Source organism: Musca domestica, unplaced genomic scaffold, assembly GCF_030504385.1.
Source record: "Musca domestica strain aabys unplaced genomic scaffold, Musca_domestica.polishedcontigs.V.1.1 8, whole genome shotgun sequence".
In the NCBI taxonomy this organism is placed as follows: domain Eukaryota; kingdom Metazoa; phylum Arthropoda; class Insecta; order Diptera; family Muscidae; genus Musca; species Musca domestica.
In genome coordinates this window covers 8,094,454-8,110,908 of record NW_026712409.1, presented here as the reverse complement: position 1 = coordinate 8,110,908, position 16,455 = coordinate 8,094,454, and the positions used below count along the sequence as shown (strand labels likewise).

Below are 16,455 nucleotides of genomic sequence, written 5' to 3'. Positions count from 1 at the left end.
AGGTACCAGAATTAATGGTTCGATCTCCGCCATATTTATAACAGATCTTGTGTTGATGGAAATATTGAGGTGTACCAAGTCTGAATGGTATCCGATACCTAATTTCGCGTTTTATAAGCTTTATGGATATTTCCAATTTTTGACACCTTGGGGGGGGAGGTACCAGAAGGAGTGGGCCGATATATCCCATCTTCACAGCAGACCTTGGTATAATGAAAATATTGTGATGTGTGTAATTTGAAGGGAACCAGATGCTTATTTCGGATTTTATAAACGTTTTGGTTAAACAAAACCTTAACCCTTTGTGGGGGAGGTACTAGAAGGAATGGTCCGATCTCTACCATATTTATAACACATCTTGTGTTTATAGAAAAATTGAGAAGTACTAAGTCCGAATGGAAACGGACGTTAATTTCACGTTTTATGAGCTTCAAGGATATTCAAAATTTTTACCCTTTTTGGGGGAGGTACCACAAGGAGTGGACCGATATATTCCATCTTCACACAAGACTTTGGTATAATAAAAGTATTGTGATGTGTTTAATTTGAAGAGAACCGGATGCTAATTTCGGATTTTATGATGGTTTTTGTTATTCAAAAACTTTGACCTTTGTGGGGGAGGTACCAGAAGGAAAGGTTCGATCTCTACCATATTTATATCAGATCTTGCGTTGATGAAAATATTCAGTTGTGCCAAGTCTGAATGGATTCGGAAGTTTATTTCGTGTTTTAGGAGCTTCATGAATATTCAAAATTTTGACCCTTTGTGAGGTAGGTACCAGAAGGAGTGGACCGATATATTCCATCTTAACACCAGACCTGGGGTTAATAAAAATTTTTTGATTTGTGTAATTTTAAGACAATTGGATACTTATAGGAGTTATAATTATAGGAGTTATAATTATTCAAAATTTTGACCCTTTGTGTGGGAGGTACTTGATGGAGTGGACCGATATTGTCCATTTTCACTCCTGACCTAGAACTGACGCATATATGAGGATTTGCAAAGTTGGAGCAAAATCGGATTATCTTCCCTCTTTCTGTGCAAAAAATATATTTTTAGGATTTTCGATCTTTTGTGGGGGAGGTACCTGATGGACTGGACCGATATTGTCCATTTTCGCATCTGACCTAGCACTGACGCAAATATTAAGATTTGCAAACTTGGAGCAATATCGGATTATCCTTTCTCGTTCTGTGCAGAAAATTATTTTTTTTTAAAAATTAAATTAATTTAATTAATTCTTTTAAAAATTAAACATTTTGTGGGGCCAAGTTTGGATCAAATCGGATACTTCCTTCGAGAGTTATCGTGGGCATCAGCCAGACAGGCAGACGGATGGACGGACATCGCTAGATCGACTCCAAATATTCTGAAACGGAATTGGTCCAAAGAGACCTGGGGTCTAAAACCGTTTTTTTTTTTTTTTTTTTTTTTTTTTTTTTTTTTGATGAGGGACGTCTTGGCCGTATCAAATGACAAATGACATATATCCTCTCTGGCCATATGGCTGAGGGTATAAAAATTATCTATTTTTACTTAAATTTTTTTTACATTTCAAACCCATATTTTTTCTTCAATTTTTTTTTTAAATTGGAGTAAAAATTATTTTTTTTTAATATGTTTGTGACCCTGATAACCACTACACAAACTATGTATGGTTTATGACTTCGCTGAGTCAATTAGAAGTCAACTAAATGAACTAAGGTTTTTAACCTATATGATATTATAAAAATGTTCAAAATTGTTCAAATTCGAAAAAAATTCAATTATATGAAAAAAAAAATAATCTATTTAACATATACCTTGTTTAATATACCTTGATTTATATTAAATATAAGAAAAGCCAAATTATACAACAACAACTAGAAAAACAAGCAGCGTAGAATGGATGCGAACGAATGAAATGACAATCAACCAACCAACCAGCCATCCACTTAGGTAGGCCGAACAAGATAGGTCGGCTAGGTAGGGAATCGCAGCCCAGCTTTCTGTTTTGGCAATGGCAAGAAAAAAATGGTCATAACAGAAGACAACAAAATAGTAGTATTTGTGTTTGTTTATTCTTGTTACGTAGTTTTGTCAATTATTTTTTCCCATCTTTTATTTCATATTAACATATTTGTCTTGCTGTTGTTGTTGGCATATTTTTTTTCGATAGAACGTAAAACAGCTATTTTTTCTTCTTTTTTTTTTGCAAAAGTGCCAAAGGCAGCAATGCAAACACGCTTTATTTTTTTTCTATTTTTATTTTATATTTTATTTAACGTCAAATGTTTGTTTTCCTTTCACCTTTACGAGGGTGTCGAAAAAATAATCCATGAGAATTGTTTTTGTTTTTTCTTAATGCGTTATTGCAATAAATATCATTTAGTGTATTGAAATGGCATTTTGAATGCAGCGTAATTTTGAAGAGTTTAAAGAAATAAAAATAAAAGAAAAATAAACTAAGACAGTAAATAATAAATAATGTATCGAGAAAGAAAATTCATGGAAATCACTTTGAAAATTGGAGAAATCTATAAACATTCATTTATTTGGAATGTAAAATTGATAAACAATATTGTTTAAAATATTTTAGGTAAATTTCCGCGAACAATTATCGAAAATTGAAAGGGAAAACAATTGAAATTAAAAATTTAATATCCAAAAAATATTCATTGACTCATCAATTCGCTGCGGAATGTAAGTTTACTTCTAGATGGCGTATGATTAATGCACGTACGTATACGTCAGATAGTCCGAGGCTCAAGTAATAATAAGAAGTCTATGAAATAAATGTCAAATGATATGCCATAACAAAATAAGTTTAAAAGTTTAAAATAGTCAGGGCCGAACTTTGAATACCCTCCAACATTTGCAACAAATTTGGAAATTAAAAAAATAGAATAAAAAATAGAATCCGTTAAAAATTCTGTTAAATTTCTAAAAAATAATTATTTTGGGGTCTATATTCTGCCACAGGCTGTAATACCCGTTACGAACTGCAAAATACGAAATTTAAAACTATTCCGGTGAATAATGTCGCTGAAATCATCAAAATACCGAAAACGTGGATCTGCAAAGACAAATTTTCTGTCATAGACTATTGAACCTATTACGAACTATTACGAGGCTCAAGTAATAATAAGAAGCCTATGAAATAAATGTCAAATGATATGCCATAACAAAATAAGTTTAAAATAGTCAGGGCCGAACTTTGAATACCCTCCAACATTTGCAACAAATTTGGAAATTAAAAAAATAAGATAAAAAATAGAATCCGTTAAAAATTCTGTTTAATTTCTTAAAAATAATTATTTTAGGGTCTATATTCTATCACAGGCTGTAATACCCTTTACGAACTGCAAATACAAAATTTGAAACAATTTTGGTGAATAATGTCGCTGAAATCATCGAAATACCGAATATAGGAAAGTGCCGTTGTATGGGGGCTATACGAAGACCTGGTCCTGCATAGGAAATTTTCTGTCACAGGCTGTAATACTTGTTACGAACTGCAAATACGAAATTTGAAACAATTCTGGTGAATATTGTACCTAAAATCGTCAAAATACCGAATATGGGGAAGTACCGATATATGGGGGCTATACGAAGACATAGATCTGCAAAGACAATTTTCTGTCATAGACTATTGAACCTATTACGAACTGCAAAATACGAAATTTGAAACAATTCCGGTAAATAATGTCGTTTAAAGCATCAAAATACCGAATATAGGGAGGTACCTTTATATGAGGGCTATACGAAGACGTGGACCTGCATACAAGCATTTCAGTCATAGGCTGTAGTTTTGCCTCATACAAATAATGGGTTTTGCCCCTAGGTTTTTTTGGACGAAATTCGTTTCAGGGCAACCGAAGTCGATCTAGTGGTGTCCGTCAGTCTTTACATCTGTCTGGATGGAGCGCACGACAACTTTCGAACGGAGTATCCGATTCCTTCCGAACTTGCTACATCGTAATATTATTATAAAACTCAGATCAAGTTCGGAGATGGACAATATCGGTCGAATCCTTCTGATATCTCCTGGTAGAAAGGATGATCCGATTTTGTTTAACCTCTGCAGATCGGATGATCCTTTCTTATTCTAAAAGGTAAACTACCAGGAGGGGCCAGAAGGATTTGATCGATATTGCTCCTCTCTGTACAAATCTGCAGATCTGAATGTTTGTATCAATTACTCTAGTATCATTACTTCTAGTACCTCTCCTCTCTCCCTTAAAAGGGATCAATATTTTGAATGATCATAATGCTGAAACAAGAGTCCGGTTATCTTTATATTTCTCATAACCGAATATTTTTACCAACTCTTAATCTTGTATGAAGATGGGATAGATCGGACCACTCCTTCTAGTACCACTCCCACAAAGGAGAACATTTTTAAATAATCATGGAACTGATAAAACGCCAAATGACCCTCCGATTCCGCGGTACATCCCAATATTTTTACCAACTCTGAGTCTGGTATGAACATGAAATAGAAGAAGCCACTCTTTCTGGTACCTCCCCCACTACGGGTCAAAATTTTGAATAACCATAACCCCCATAGAACACAAACTGAGCATCCGATTATTTTCAAACATGGCACATCGTAATATTAATACCGACTGTAGATCTTGTACGAAGATGGGATAGATCGGACTACTCCTTTTGGTACCTCCCTCACAAAGGGTCCCTCCCTCACAAAGGGAATAACCATGACGCTCATAAAAATGACGAAATTCGTAATCGTTTTTCTTCAAACTGGGCACATCCTAATATTACAACCTACTATAGATCATGTATGAAGATGGCATAGATCGGACCACTCCTTCTAGTACCTCCCCCATTACAGGTCAAAATGTTAAATAACCATAATGCTCATAAAAATTGACGAAATGAGCATCCGATGCTTTTCAAACTCGACACAGGCCAATATTTCTATTAAAACAAGACCTACTGTGAATATGGAATGCATCGGACCATTCCTTCTAGTACCTTCCCCATTACAGGTCAAAATTTTAAATAACCATAATGCTCATAAAAATTGACGAAATTAGCATCCGATGCTTTTCAAACTCGGCACATGCCAATATTTCTATTAACACAAGGTCTGCGGTGAATATGGAATACATCGCTCCACTCCCTTTGGTACCTCCCCCATAAAATAATATCCAAAACGCTAATAAAATGCGAAATAAATATGCAATCCTCATATTTCACACATATTTCTACCAAGTCTAGATCTGCTGTGAAGATGCCGATATCTAGCCCACACCCTCTGGTACCTCCCCCACAAAGGATCACAATCCTTCAATACTTATATGTCTAATTACTTTTGAAACAAGTCAGCGATTCTTTTCAAACTTGTTACATCTAATTATTTCTCACAGCCAGAGATCTGATGAGAATATGGAATTTATACATCCATTCCTTATTTTTATATTTGGCCACAATTTCTCGTACCCTCCGCCGAAAAGTCGATTTTTGAATAATAACTCTTCTGAAATTTATGTGTAACTGATTTTAATCCTTGTCAAAGACGTATAATAGACGTCCATACTCATACGCCCTAGTAGCCAGCAAATATGTGCAATGCAATCACTTATACGCCACACAGGTTTCATTTGAGAAATTATAGCACAAAGAGAGAGAGAAATACTTCAGATTCCTCTCCTCTCTTTCAAAAATTATATGAAAATTTCCTAGCCTACTTATCGATTATGAAGCAAAATAATATGAAATTAGAGATACCAGTGATGCCAACTGTTAATGTTTAAAAAAAATTAAAATATAGAGATATAATAATCATATTAAGTTCTATTATTTACTGAACAATTTGGAAGCTGTTTCTGTAGGAAAAAATTAAAAGTAAATACGAAAAAACACATGCCCAAACTGTTTTTTCAAATTTTGATTTTTTAAATCGAAAATTTGAAAAAGGTATTTGTAACCACTTTCGTATCTTCCTAAAGATGAACAACCCCATAATCTCCCTTTTCAACAGAAATAATTTAAAACAAATAAAAAAACATTTCGTTATTACAGTAAATGAAGTTACAAAATGTGTTGTTGTAGTGTATAATGAATAAATGAAAATAATAGTAGTATACATTTCAGTGTGTGTGTATAGATATGTTGTAGTAATTGTTGTAGAGGTACGTGGATTATTAACCAGAAAAGAAAAAAGTGCTTGGGTAATATTGTAATATGCATTATGGGGGTGGTGGGAGGTGGTATACAACACATTTACATACACAATATATATATTTACCATGGAAACCTTACAAAAACAAAAAAATAAAAAAACAAAAAATAAAGAAAAAAACAGAATATTTTCGTTTAAAATTAGAACAAAATAAAGGAAAGAAAAACACAACAAGTAGGGTATATAAACAAACAAACAAAAAGAACGACAGAAACGACACAAAAAAAACATAAAATATTTAGCTGTAAATATTGGTTTTATACAAAAATGTTTTTATTCGATGGTTTTGAGTGGATCGAATCGGATGGATGGATAAATGTTTGAACTAAAAAAGGTCGATAACATTGGGTAGGGAAGGCGTAAAAAAAAAACATGGATTAAACCAGCTTAACAAATACATTTTATATTGTAAAAAAATAACAAATTTATTTAAACACCTAAATTTTATGTTTAAAATAAAATAAACAATTAATGGCTAAAGCTCTTGTGGCACAAGTAAAGCATTAAATTTAAAACATCAAAACGAGAATATTTGATTTTAGAACAGAACACATCAAACGTTGAGTGGTTAAATTTTGTTTGTAACATAGGTAGGTAGTAGATACTCTAAGGTCCAGGGGGGTTAATTGGTGTTAGGAAGTGTTCAACAAAAAGCCAAGGGGAGAAAACTTAAAGCAAATATATAAAAAATGTAACTAAAGAATTAAAAAAAAATATATATAAAAGTTTATAACTTATTTTTAATATAAATTAAAAAAAAGAATAAAGCCATTATTTATTTCTCCTACGGTGTTGAGATTTTTGCGTATTCGTATTGACAATATACAAGCGCCATCTTTCTCTCAAGTTTCGAGAATCCAAAATAGAGATTTATCCTAAAAACGATGTCTCTCTCATAGGTTTTTTTGTAGGAAGTAATTGACAATGCCATACGTTGTATAGGTTTTATTTCAATATCAATTAGTCACTCAGTGATGCATATTTTGCGTTTTTTACAATCAAAAAAAATCTCAGTTTAACTAGGTCTAAGAAGGGAGATTTTTTTTTAATTAAAACCTTAAAAGTTATTTTACGAATTTCTTGCCTTGCATTTGATGCTGTAACATTAATTTTGGGAAAAACGCCAAAAGTTCAAAAAACGCATAATAAGCATCACTGCGTTTTTTTTACAAAAAAATATTTTAGAAACGAAATTAAACCCAGAGATTAAACAAATAAAAATAAAAAAAGATAAAATGCTAAATTTTCGCCTTTTTGGTGTTGAGATGTCAACCGCATAAGAGACCTAAATCTATCTAAAATAAAGAAAATGTCAGTTTATTAATAACCGACAAGTCCTTGTACGAAGTTATTGCTCCGACCTAAATCGCTAAATCTAAAAAAATCCCAAAAATCTCATTGTTGGATAGGTTATATTTCAATATAAACAAATCACTCAGTGATGCTTTTTTTTGCGTTTTACACCCGGATTTGATAACTAAATCTCAGTTTAACAAAGTCTTAGGTGATATTTTGAAAGAAAAAGTCCGTTTATTACGTTTATTATTCTTGTACGGTATTTTTGTCATTTGATGCCATAAAATCAATTTCGGAAAAAAAAACGCCAAAGGTGTAAAAACGCATAATATGCATCATTTGGCATAAAACATATTTTTCCTAACAAATGAAGTGGTTAAAAATCAATTGGAATAGATAAAATACATTTTTTTTGTATTTTAAAAGGATTTCGTAGCCGAACTCGAGGGCTCTCTCTTTCTATGAGTGTCATGAGAGCTATTTTAAAACGGATAAAATGACAGTTTATTTTAACATTACGAGTTCCTGTATAACCTAATGTTTTATTGAATTTTTTGCTTTCAAATCGACTGTAATGAAAAACGCCAGAATTGCAAAAAACTCATAAAACGCAACACTGCAGATTTTTGGCAAAAAAATATTTTCCCAACGAAAATAACACAGAGAAAAAGCGATTGTATCAGAAAAACATAAAAAAAAATATTTTTCTTGGAAGAGCTCAGTTGAGAGACTTTTCCGGATTCTCAGGGAGATATTTTCGAAGACAGAATATTCCAGTTTATAGTTTTCTTATAAGTTCTTGTACTCCTGAAATGTTTATTTACATTCTTCACTTTATAATATATTTTAGTCAAAAAACGCTAAAAATACATAAAAACGCATAGTATGCATCACTGCCAATTTTTTGGCAAAACAAATATTTTTCGAACGGGAAGAAGAAAAAGAATGTTTGAAATAGTTCAAATGAAAATTCTCTTTATGTTAAGGAAGCCTCGTTCTATCCGAGAGTTTCAGGAGAGACATGCAGAATGGGCAACATTTTTTTATGTTTAATTCGTTTTCGAGACGATCGGAGATTTGCAGTGAAAAGGAAAGCCAGATAGACACTATCACACACTTACCACTATGCGACGCGTTTCTCCGTTGTTTAAGCGGCTCATCAGGCATATTTGGTGTAGATGATGGCTTACAAGGGCCGTTCTTTGGAATTTTTTTTTAGTCATATTACAAGCATTTGCCTTCATAAATAATTTCCTTGCCTTCAATTCGTTAAAATCGATTTTAACGATAAAATCGCCAAAAGTGCAAAAAACGCATAGTGTGCAATACTGTTATTTTTGGCAAAAAAAAATGAAAAAAAAAAATACTTCTCAATGTGACAGGAAAAAGAACGATTGCAAGATATAATATTATGTGAATGTTAAAGTTGGGAGAGTAACCGAATTGGGAAACCCAACTTTCGTTCGACTGTGCCTCAAGAGAGAGAGAGAGAGATTTGGAAAGGGAGAAAAAATTCAAGTTATTGTTGTCTAACTTATATTGTGGTACACATAAGGACCATGTATTGCTCAATTCAAAAATATGCCAAGTTAATTAAAAAAAAAAATGGGGAGACCTATATCATGTCATGATTATATATCAGAACCAAGTAAGTGCAGCCCCCGTGATTTCACCGAACGTCAATTGAGCGTGTGCCACTGCCACTGAAAAACAATGTAATCAGCGAGTAACGAAATTAAGAGGACACAGTAATTCGATTCTCTGCTCGACCGTATTATAGATCAGAATCAGAGTCAGGCAATTTCGTGCTTTTAGTGAGCTTAATTTGCTCCACACACATCCCTAAAAAAACAATGTAATCAGAGAGTAACAATATTAGGAGAATGTAAAAGGGCGACTTTCTGCCCTGCTATAGACCATAGCTGATCTACTTTTTACGCTGCCATGACAAAAAATCACACGTATTCTTTCTCGATAAGGAATGGCCAGAGATTCTCTTACTGCTTCAAATGTATATATTATGAGCACTATTGCTATATATGAAATAGAAAAAAATCTCTTTTATCCATAGATGGGCACGTATCAGCCCTGCTTAAAACCGTGTTCTAAAACATGAGCCGAAAAAAAGAGATAATTTAAGAGAAAATTGAAATTCTGTTTTTCTTTATATTTTAGGATTCCAACATGAATGTTTGCTAAAATAATTTATAAAACAAATGGATTAAAAATATTTGTAAAAATAATGACTTAATACTGTTTTGTTCTTGACTTAAATAAGCAAAGAGAAATTTGACTGGAAAGAGATATTTTTTTTGAGCAGCGCTGGCACGTATGCTAGTTGGCGTTGCTGTCTCTTATTCTCTGTCATGTCTATGCTCTTATGACTGGGGTTCGATTAAGAGATCAATAATTTGAAAAAGCAAAACTCAGTTATTTTTGTTTTCAGGAGAGTATTTTTGAGAGAGGAATATATCAGTATAACAAATTACTTTTCTCTGCAACTTAATCTCTACAGGGGAGAATTATATTTTACGTACATGGTTGGAATGCAAAAAAGACTAAGTCCATTTGACAAAAATTTTATATTTATGCAGTTTTTAAATTAAATAAATAAAATTAAAAAAATATTTGCTTTAAGTTTTCTCTTTTTTCTTGCATTTTTGTTAGCGAAAGAATAAAGTAAAGAAGCCAAAACAAAACCCAAAAAGAAAAGTTGTAAAATAAATTAAAAAAATAAACAAAACTAAATAAAAAAATAATTGGTTTATAAACTCCTAACCTCAACATGGAAACCATCGGCAGCGCCTATGCTATAATGGCGATGATAATTGCTGTAATCCTCGTCATCTGGATATTCAACAATGGGTGCCGGGGAGGGGGGCATTTCAATGATGGGGCTGCCCAAGTCATGGCCGCCGCCACCACCGTCGCCACCCATTATGACAACGGGCGGCATGGTCAGTACTGGACGGTGATATAGGCCAGAGCCGGGTGATGGAGGCTCCTGGGAGTTTTGTTGTTGTGACTGCTGTTGTTGTTGCGGTTGTGACTGTTGAATATTAAATGTTGGTTTATTTTGAGAAACAGTTCGGGTAACATAATAGGTAGTTGGGGTGGTGGTGGTGTTGCTGTTGTTATTAGCATTGCCGATTGCGGTGTTGTTGTTGGATGTTGCCATTGTCTGTTGTTGTTGTTGGTGTTCATGATGATGTTGGGAAGACGGCACAACATTGGGGTGGGTCGAATGGTGTTGTAATGAGGAGTGTTGCAATGAAGGAACTGAATTAAACACAGATGACGATGATGCTGATGAAAGTGTTGTGGGTGTTGGTGTGTCAGGTGTTGTTGAAGGGGACAAAGATGTAGGCAAGGAAGTTCCCGCCACCGTTCCTGCGCTGCCTTGAAATGCAAACATGGGAATCTGTGCTTGGGTGGGTAATAAAACATTTTGATATTGTACCGCTTGATGTTTGGTTGAGGCAATGTAATGTTGCAACATTTGTTGCTGAGGTTTCGGTGGTTGTTGTTGTTGTTGCGGCGGCTGTGCCTGCTGCTGCTGTGGAGGCGCCTGTTGTTGCGCTGGCAATGGAGAGCGCATTTGCTGTTGTTGCTGCTGCTGTTGGTTGTGGTTGTGATGATGGGGACGCTGTAAAGTATTGGGTTGCGAATCCAATTGATTTAGAAAGTCAAACTCACTCAACGCGCTCTGTAACTGGTTTTAGGCCATGTATTTTTCGATTTTTTCATTTAGGTATTACAAATTCGTTTATTTAACACAAAAATAGTGGCGAAAAATTAGGTAGACAAACACAAGATTCATCATGACATGGAAAAGGGTAAGGGAGGATAGTTTCAAAATAATAGAAGGGGGAAAATTAGGCAAAACATGACAAGTCGTTGGAAATTTAAAAACATTTTATTTTGCGTAGAGTAGATAACGAAATCGCAGAAAATCGCCGAAGAAATAAAAATGCACGATATAATGTATGGAGGAGAGAGAGTTCATAAAAATATAGCAAAAAAAAAATAAAAAATAAAAATCACACAAAAATTACATTAGACAAATAGAAAAAAAAAGGAAAAGAAAGAAAAACGCAAAACAAAACGCAATGACACTTAACATAAAATGAAGAAACAAAAAATAAAAAGAAGGAAGCAGGAAGAAATAATAAATAGAAATACGCCACAATAAATCCTCACCAAAAGACCTGCAATGATGTTTTGGCGCGCGAAACAACAAAGCCCCTCGCACTACCACTTCCATGAAACACACTCGACACTCTAGAGTTTTGGTTTTTTTCGAAAATTTCGCATGATTTCCATGTATGAGCTACCAACCAAACCCTAAATGTTTTCTCAATAAGGCATTTCAATTTCAAATAGGCATTTTTCTTGGCCATTGCCAAAAATACGCTGGCTTAAGGATGATAATAATAGCAACATCTACAACTCAACCAGAATATGAATAAGATGTTTTTTTTTTGTATTTTAATGAATGAACATTGATTTGACAACAGATTTTAAAATCACATTTAAATAGCCAGCCACCATAATATTAAAAAAAAAAAAATAAAAATTTACGTTTGGATTAAATAATTTTTTCTACGGAACATCAAAACACCAAATGGAAGTAGATGGGAGAGAGATATGCTACAATAAAATGAGGGAGGAAAAAACGCAGTGATTTTCTTCTAATAGAAGGCCTGAAGGTCTCCTAATAGATGACCAGAAGATCTTCTAATAGATGACCAGAAGGTCTTCTAAAAGATTATCAAAAGGTCTTCTAAAAGATGACCAGAAGGTCTGCTCATAGAAGAGCATAAGGTCTGCTCATAGAAGAGCAGAAGGTCTGCTCAGAGAAGAGCAGAAGGTCTTCTAAAAGATGAACAGAAGGTCTGCTCATAGAAGAGCATAAGGTCTGCTCATAGAAGAGCAGAAGGTCTGCTCAGAGAAGAGCAGAAGGTCTGCTCAGAGAAGAGCAGAAGGTCTGCTCAGAGAAGAGCAGAAGGTCTGCTCAGAGAAGAGCAGAAGGTCTGCTCATAGCAGAGCCGAAGGTCTTCTCATAGAAGACCCGAAAGTCTTCTCATAGAAGACCCGAAGGTCTTCTCATAGAAGACGGGAAGGTCTTCTCATAGAAGACGGGAAGGTATTCTCATAGAAGGCCAGAGAAGGTCTTCTCATAGATGGCCAGAGAAGGTCTTCTCATATATGACCAGAAGGTCTTCAAATAGAAGGCCAGAGAAAGTTTTCTTATAGAAGGCCAGAGAAGGTCTTCTTCATAGAAGACCGCAAGGACTTCTCATAGAAGACGAGAATGTGCTCTCACAGAAGACCCGAAGGTCTTCCATAAAAGACGAGAGAAGGTTTTTTCATGGAAGACCATAAAAGTCTTCTCGTAGAAGACGAAGGTCGGCCCGGAAGACCCGAAGGTATTCTGATAGGAGTCCAGAGGGTCATCTCGTAGAGGATCAGAAGGTCTTCTCATAGAAGACCCGAAGGTCTTCCCATAGAAGACCAGAGAAGGTCTTCCCATAGAAGACCAGAGAAGGTCTTCTCATAGAAGACCAGAGAAGGTCTTCTCATAGAAGACCAGAGAAGGTCTTCTCATAGAAGACCAGAGAAGGTCTTCTCATAGAAGACCAGAGGTCTTCTCATAGAATAGCCGAAGGTCTTCTAAAAACACCAGAGAGACCTTCTCATAGAAGAGCCGAAGGTCTTCTCATAGAAGACCCGAAGGACTGCTCATAGAAGACCCGAAGGTCTGCTAATAGAAGACCCGAAGGTCTGCTCATAGAAGACCCGAAGTTCTTCTCACAGAAGACCCGAAGGTCTTCTCATAGAAGAGCTGGAAGGTCCTCTCATAGAAGAGCTGGAAGGTCTTCTCATAGAAGAGCTGGAAGGTCTTCTCATAGAAGAGCTGGAAGGTCTTCTCATAGAAGAGCTGGAAGGTCTTCTCATAGAAGAGCTGGAAGGTCTTCTCATAGAAGACGGGAAGGTCTTCTCATAGAAGACGGGAAGGTCTTCTCATAGAAGACCAGAGAGGTCTTCTCATAGAAGATCAGAGAGGTCTTCTCGTAGAAGACCAGAAGGATTTCTTTCAGAAGATCTTCTTATAGATCTTCTCGTAGAAGACTGGAACCGTTTCTCATAGAGGACCAGACCAGAATATTTTTTCGTTGATGACCAGAAGGTCTTTTCGTAGATGACCGGAAGGCCTTCCCATGGAAGACTGGAAGGGAAAATCTCACCTAGGGATAGAATGTTTTCTCCATTTGAGAAACTTTTTTTTAATGTTTCAGACCTCTTCCCCTCTTTAGAGTTTGTTGAGTTGCCGAAGTCCAATTTTCGAAAAGGAAAATAGTTTTCAATTATTTTCCAAATAAACGAAATCACTGTATTTTCCCCTCAACCAGGATTTACAACTTTATACAAAAAGAAAACAACTTCGCCCAAATCCTTTTATATTTACAAAAAAATAGAATAGAAAGAGAGCAAGTATAGGATAGCAGCAGAGAGTATAGAGAGCACTTGATGAAACCATAGAACAAGAGCAAGAGAAAGCGAGCGAGAGATAGTGTGTATGTAAGCAACGGAAATGGATGAGTGTACAGAGATCGAGAAAGCAACAGACGACAGGAGAGAGAGAGCGAGAGAGTAATGGTGTATGCTGTAACAAGCTCATGCTTAATTTTTATGCTTATGACGGCGTGAAGAGAGACAGAGAGAGGAGCGAGAGATGACAGTTTTGATGGAATACAAATAAACATAAAAATCACTTCGTGGACTTACCTCTTGATCCAATTTAGGTGGTGATGTGGCTGGCACCGGTGGTGGCACCACATCTGTGGGTGTTGTTTGTTTCGAACCAGCACTGGTTGGTGGTTTAGGTATGGGATTGAGCTGCGTCAATTTCCCGGGTATGGTCAGGTGTAGATTATTATTGGCAGCAGCTGTGTTCTTTTGTTGCGGTGGTGATGTTACCTCGGGTGGCAGGGCGGCAATGCCTTGCATAGACAATGGACGTTTACCACTTAGGCCAGATACCGAAGGATCTGGACACTCACCGGGTGTCTCAATGTGTTCGGTACTACCTGCCTCGGCATCGTATTGCATGTTTTGAGCCAATATGCCAGGTGAATAGGGTTCGGGTTCTTGATCGATGGTGCCCGACGAAGGGGTACGTGAAATGGGCGACTCACTGTCCCGGTTGGTGGCGGGCATTTTGCCCCCAGCCAAAATGGTATTGGAGGGTGCATTGCGCTTCAGCAATCTGCCCCAGGTGGCCACATTGATGTTCATCTGCTTGGCACGTGGTATGTTCTTGACCTGCTGTTTGTTGAAAATCATTTGCTGGCGTCTTAGTTTGGGTTTCTGTGAAATCATGGGATTCAAGAATTTAATCTCTGCAAAGAGCAGACCCTGTGGCTCCAGCTGCAGGGCCATGCCATGTCGCACATCGTCAATGAACTCTTCGAGACGCAAGAATTTGACAGCACACAATGAACGCCAGTCGCGCCAGTAAACGCCGATTTCCAATTCACGGGAACGGTCTAGATCAATGGAGAATCGCTGATCCCAGGCTTGTTGCGAACAGGGCTTCCATGAGGTTTGGGCCACTGTCATGTTGTCCAGTTTGATGACGGCCATTATTTCTGATGAGGTCTCATCCTTGACGGAGTAGCTTTTCGAACTGCTGCGTGAGGTGACACCCTTGACGAAACTACGCAAATCACCCGGACTAGAGTTGTTGTCTTTATCACGGCGCGAACGACCGGGCACATCCTCCAGCAGACCTTGGCAACCCATTAGGCGGACTTCAAGTTTGCCCGTCACACTGGCACATCGGCCCAGTGTGGAGACCTGTTGGTACGGTTTACCTCCCAAGAGACCAGCATGGAAGGGCTGCAGTGAGGTGTAGTTGAAGGGCACCGGCGACGAGGCCTGCTGCACCGATTGCAGTTCACTTTTCAGCTGTTGAGCGGCCACCGATTCGGCTGGTAATTCAAGACGTCGCAAGTCCAATGAATGACACAAGAGATCAAGTTTGCGGGATGATTCCGATAGACGGGCATGGGCCTGAATGAGAAAAAAAAATTGTTTATTAAAAAAATGGGTTTCAAAAAGTGTTGTTGAGAAGTTTTTAGGGATATACTCTTGATTTCTTGGCGTACAAAAATGTTTTTTTTTTTTAAATATTTGAATACTTTATTATGTCCTACAAACTTACCTGAAATACTTATGTGGGTTTCCATAACTTACCTTGTAAGTACCTAGAATGTTGAAATTTTCAATAGCAGCTAAAAATTTTGAATAAGAACTGCAACCAACTTCAGACTGCTGTCATTTCTAAGCCAATCGTCCGACAACTGTTAAAATTATTCCAGTGACAGCTCATTATATTATTGACAAGCGTACAAAAGTATTTTGGTAAGAATTTTCCAGAAAAAAGATATTCGTGATGGAATTCAAGCGTGATTTCTTTATATTTGGCTGGAAAACCCCAAGTGGCTATCGTTAGATCACTCCAGCATTTAAATGTGAATAAATAAATTTTGTGTCTCGCACCATCGCTCGTTACCGTGATACTGATAGCGTAGCGTAGCCCGACGTCAAGGAATTGGACGGAAGAAAACAGCAACATCAGCAGAAATGGTTCGAAAAGTAAAGAAGCGACTTGATCGAACTCCGCATCGCAGTGGCCGCAAAATAGCTCGTGAGCTGAATATATCGCAATATTCCATTCGGCAAATATTGACAAATTAGCTCGGGGTAAAGCCATTGAAATTCCAAAAAGTGCAGGAACTTACACCGCAACAGAAAGAAGGTAGACTCAAAAGGGCTAAAGAGTTGCTTAGCTTGGCCGAAAGAGGTGAACTGCCGAATTTGGCTTCTCCGAAACAAACGTGTTTACTTGCCAAAGAGGTCCACTGAAAATGTGCACTCTCGTTTGGCCACCAGAACTCAAGCG

At 36.5% G+C, this 16,455-nt stretch overlaps 1 protein-coding gene across 11 annotated transcripts in view; it reads right to left on the bottom strand.

Moving 5' to 3' along the window:
* Positions 1 to 16,455, bottom strand: part of LOC101900440 (serine/threonine-protein kinase N) — a 201,322-nt gene that overhangs the window by 16,715 nt on the left and 168,152 nt on the right. For 6 of the 11 annotated variants that reach the window (XM_059130989.1, XM_059130991.1, XM_059130986.1 and 3 more), the window contains 3 exons: positions 14,277 to 15,563; positions 10,948 to 11,199; positions 10,267 to 10,536 (listed from right to left, as the gene is read on the bottom strand). In XM_059130989.1, the coding sequence (XP_058986972.1) occupies positions 10,267 to 10,536; positions 10,948 to 11,199; positions 14,277 to 15,563 (1,809 nt within the window). The remainder of the gene's footprint in view (positions 1 to 10,266; positions 10,537 to 10,947; positions 11,200 to 14,276; positions 15,564 to 16,455) is intronic. The other 5 variants (XM_059130993.1, XM_059130994.1, XM_059130985.1 and 2 more) reach the window with 4 other exon arrangements.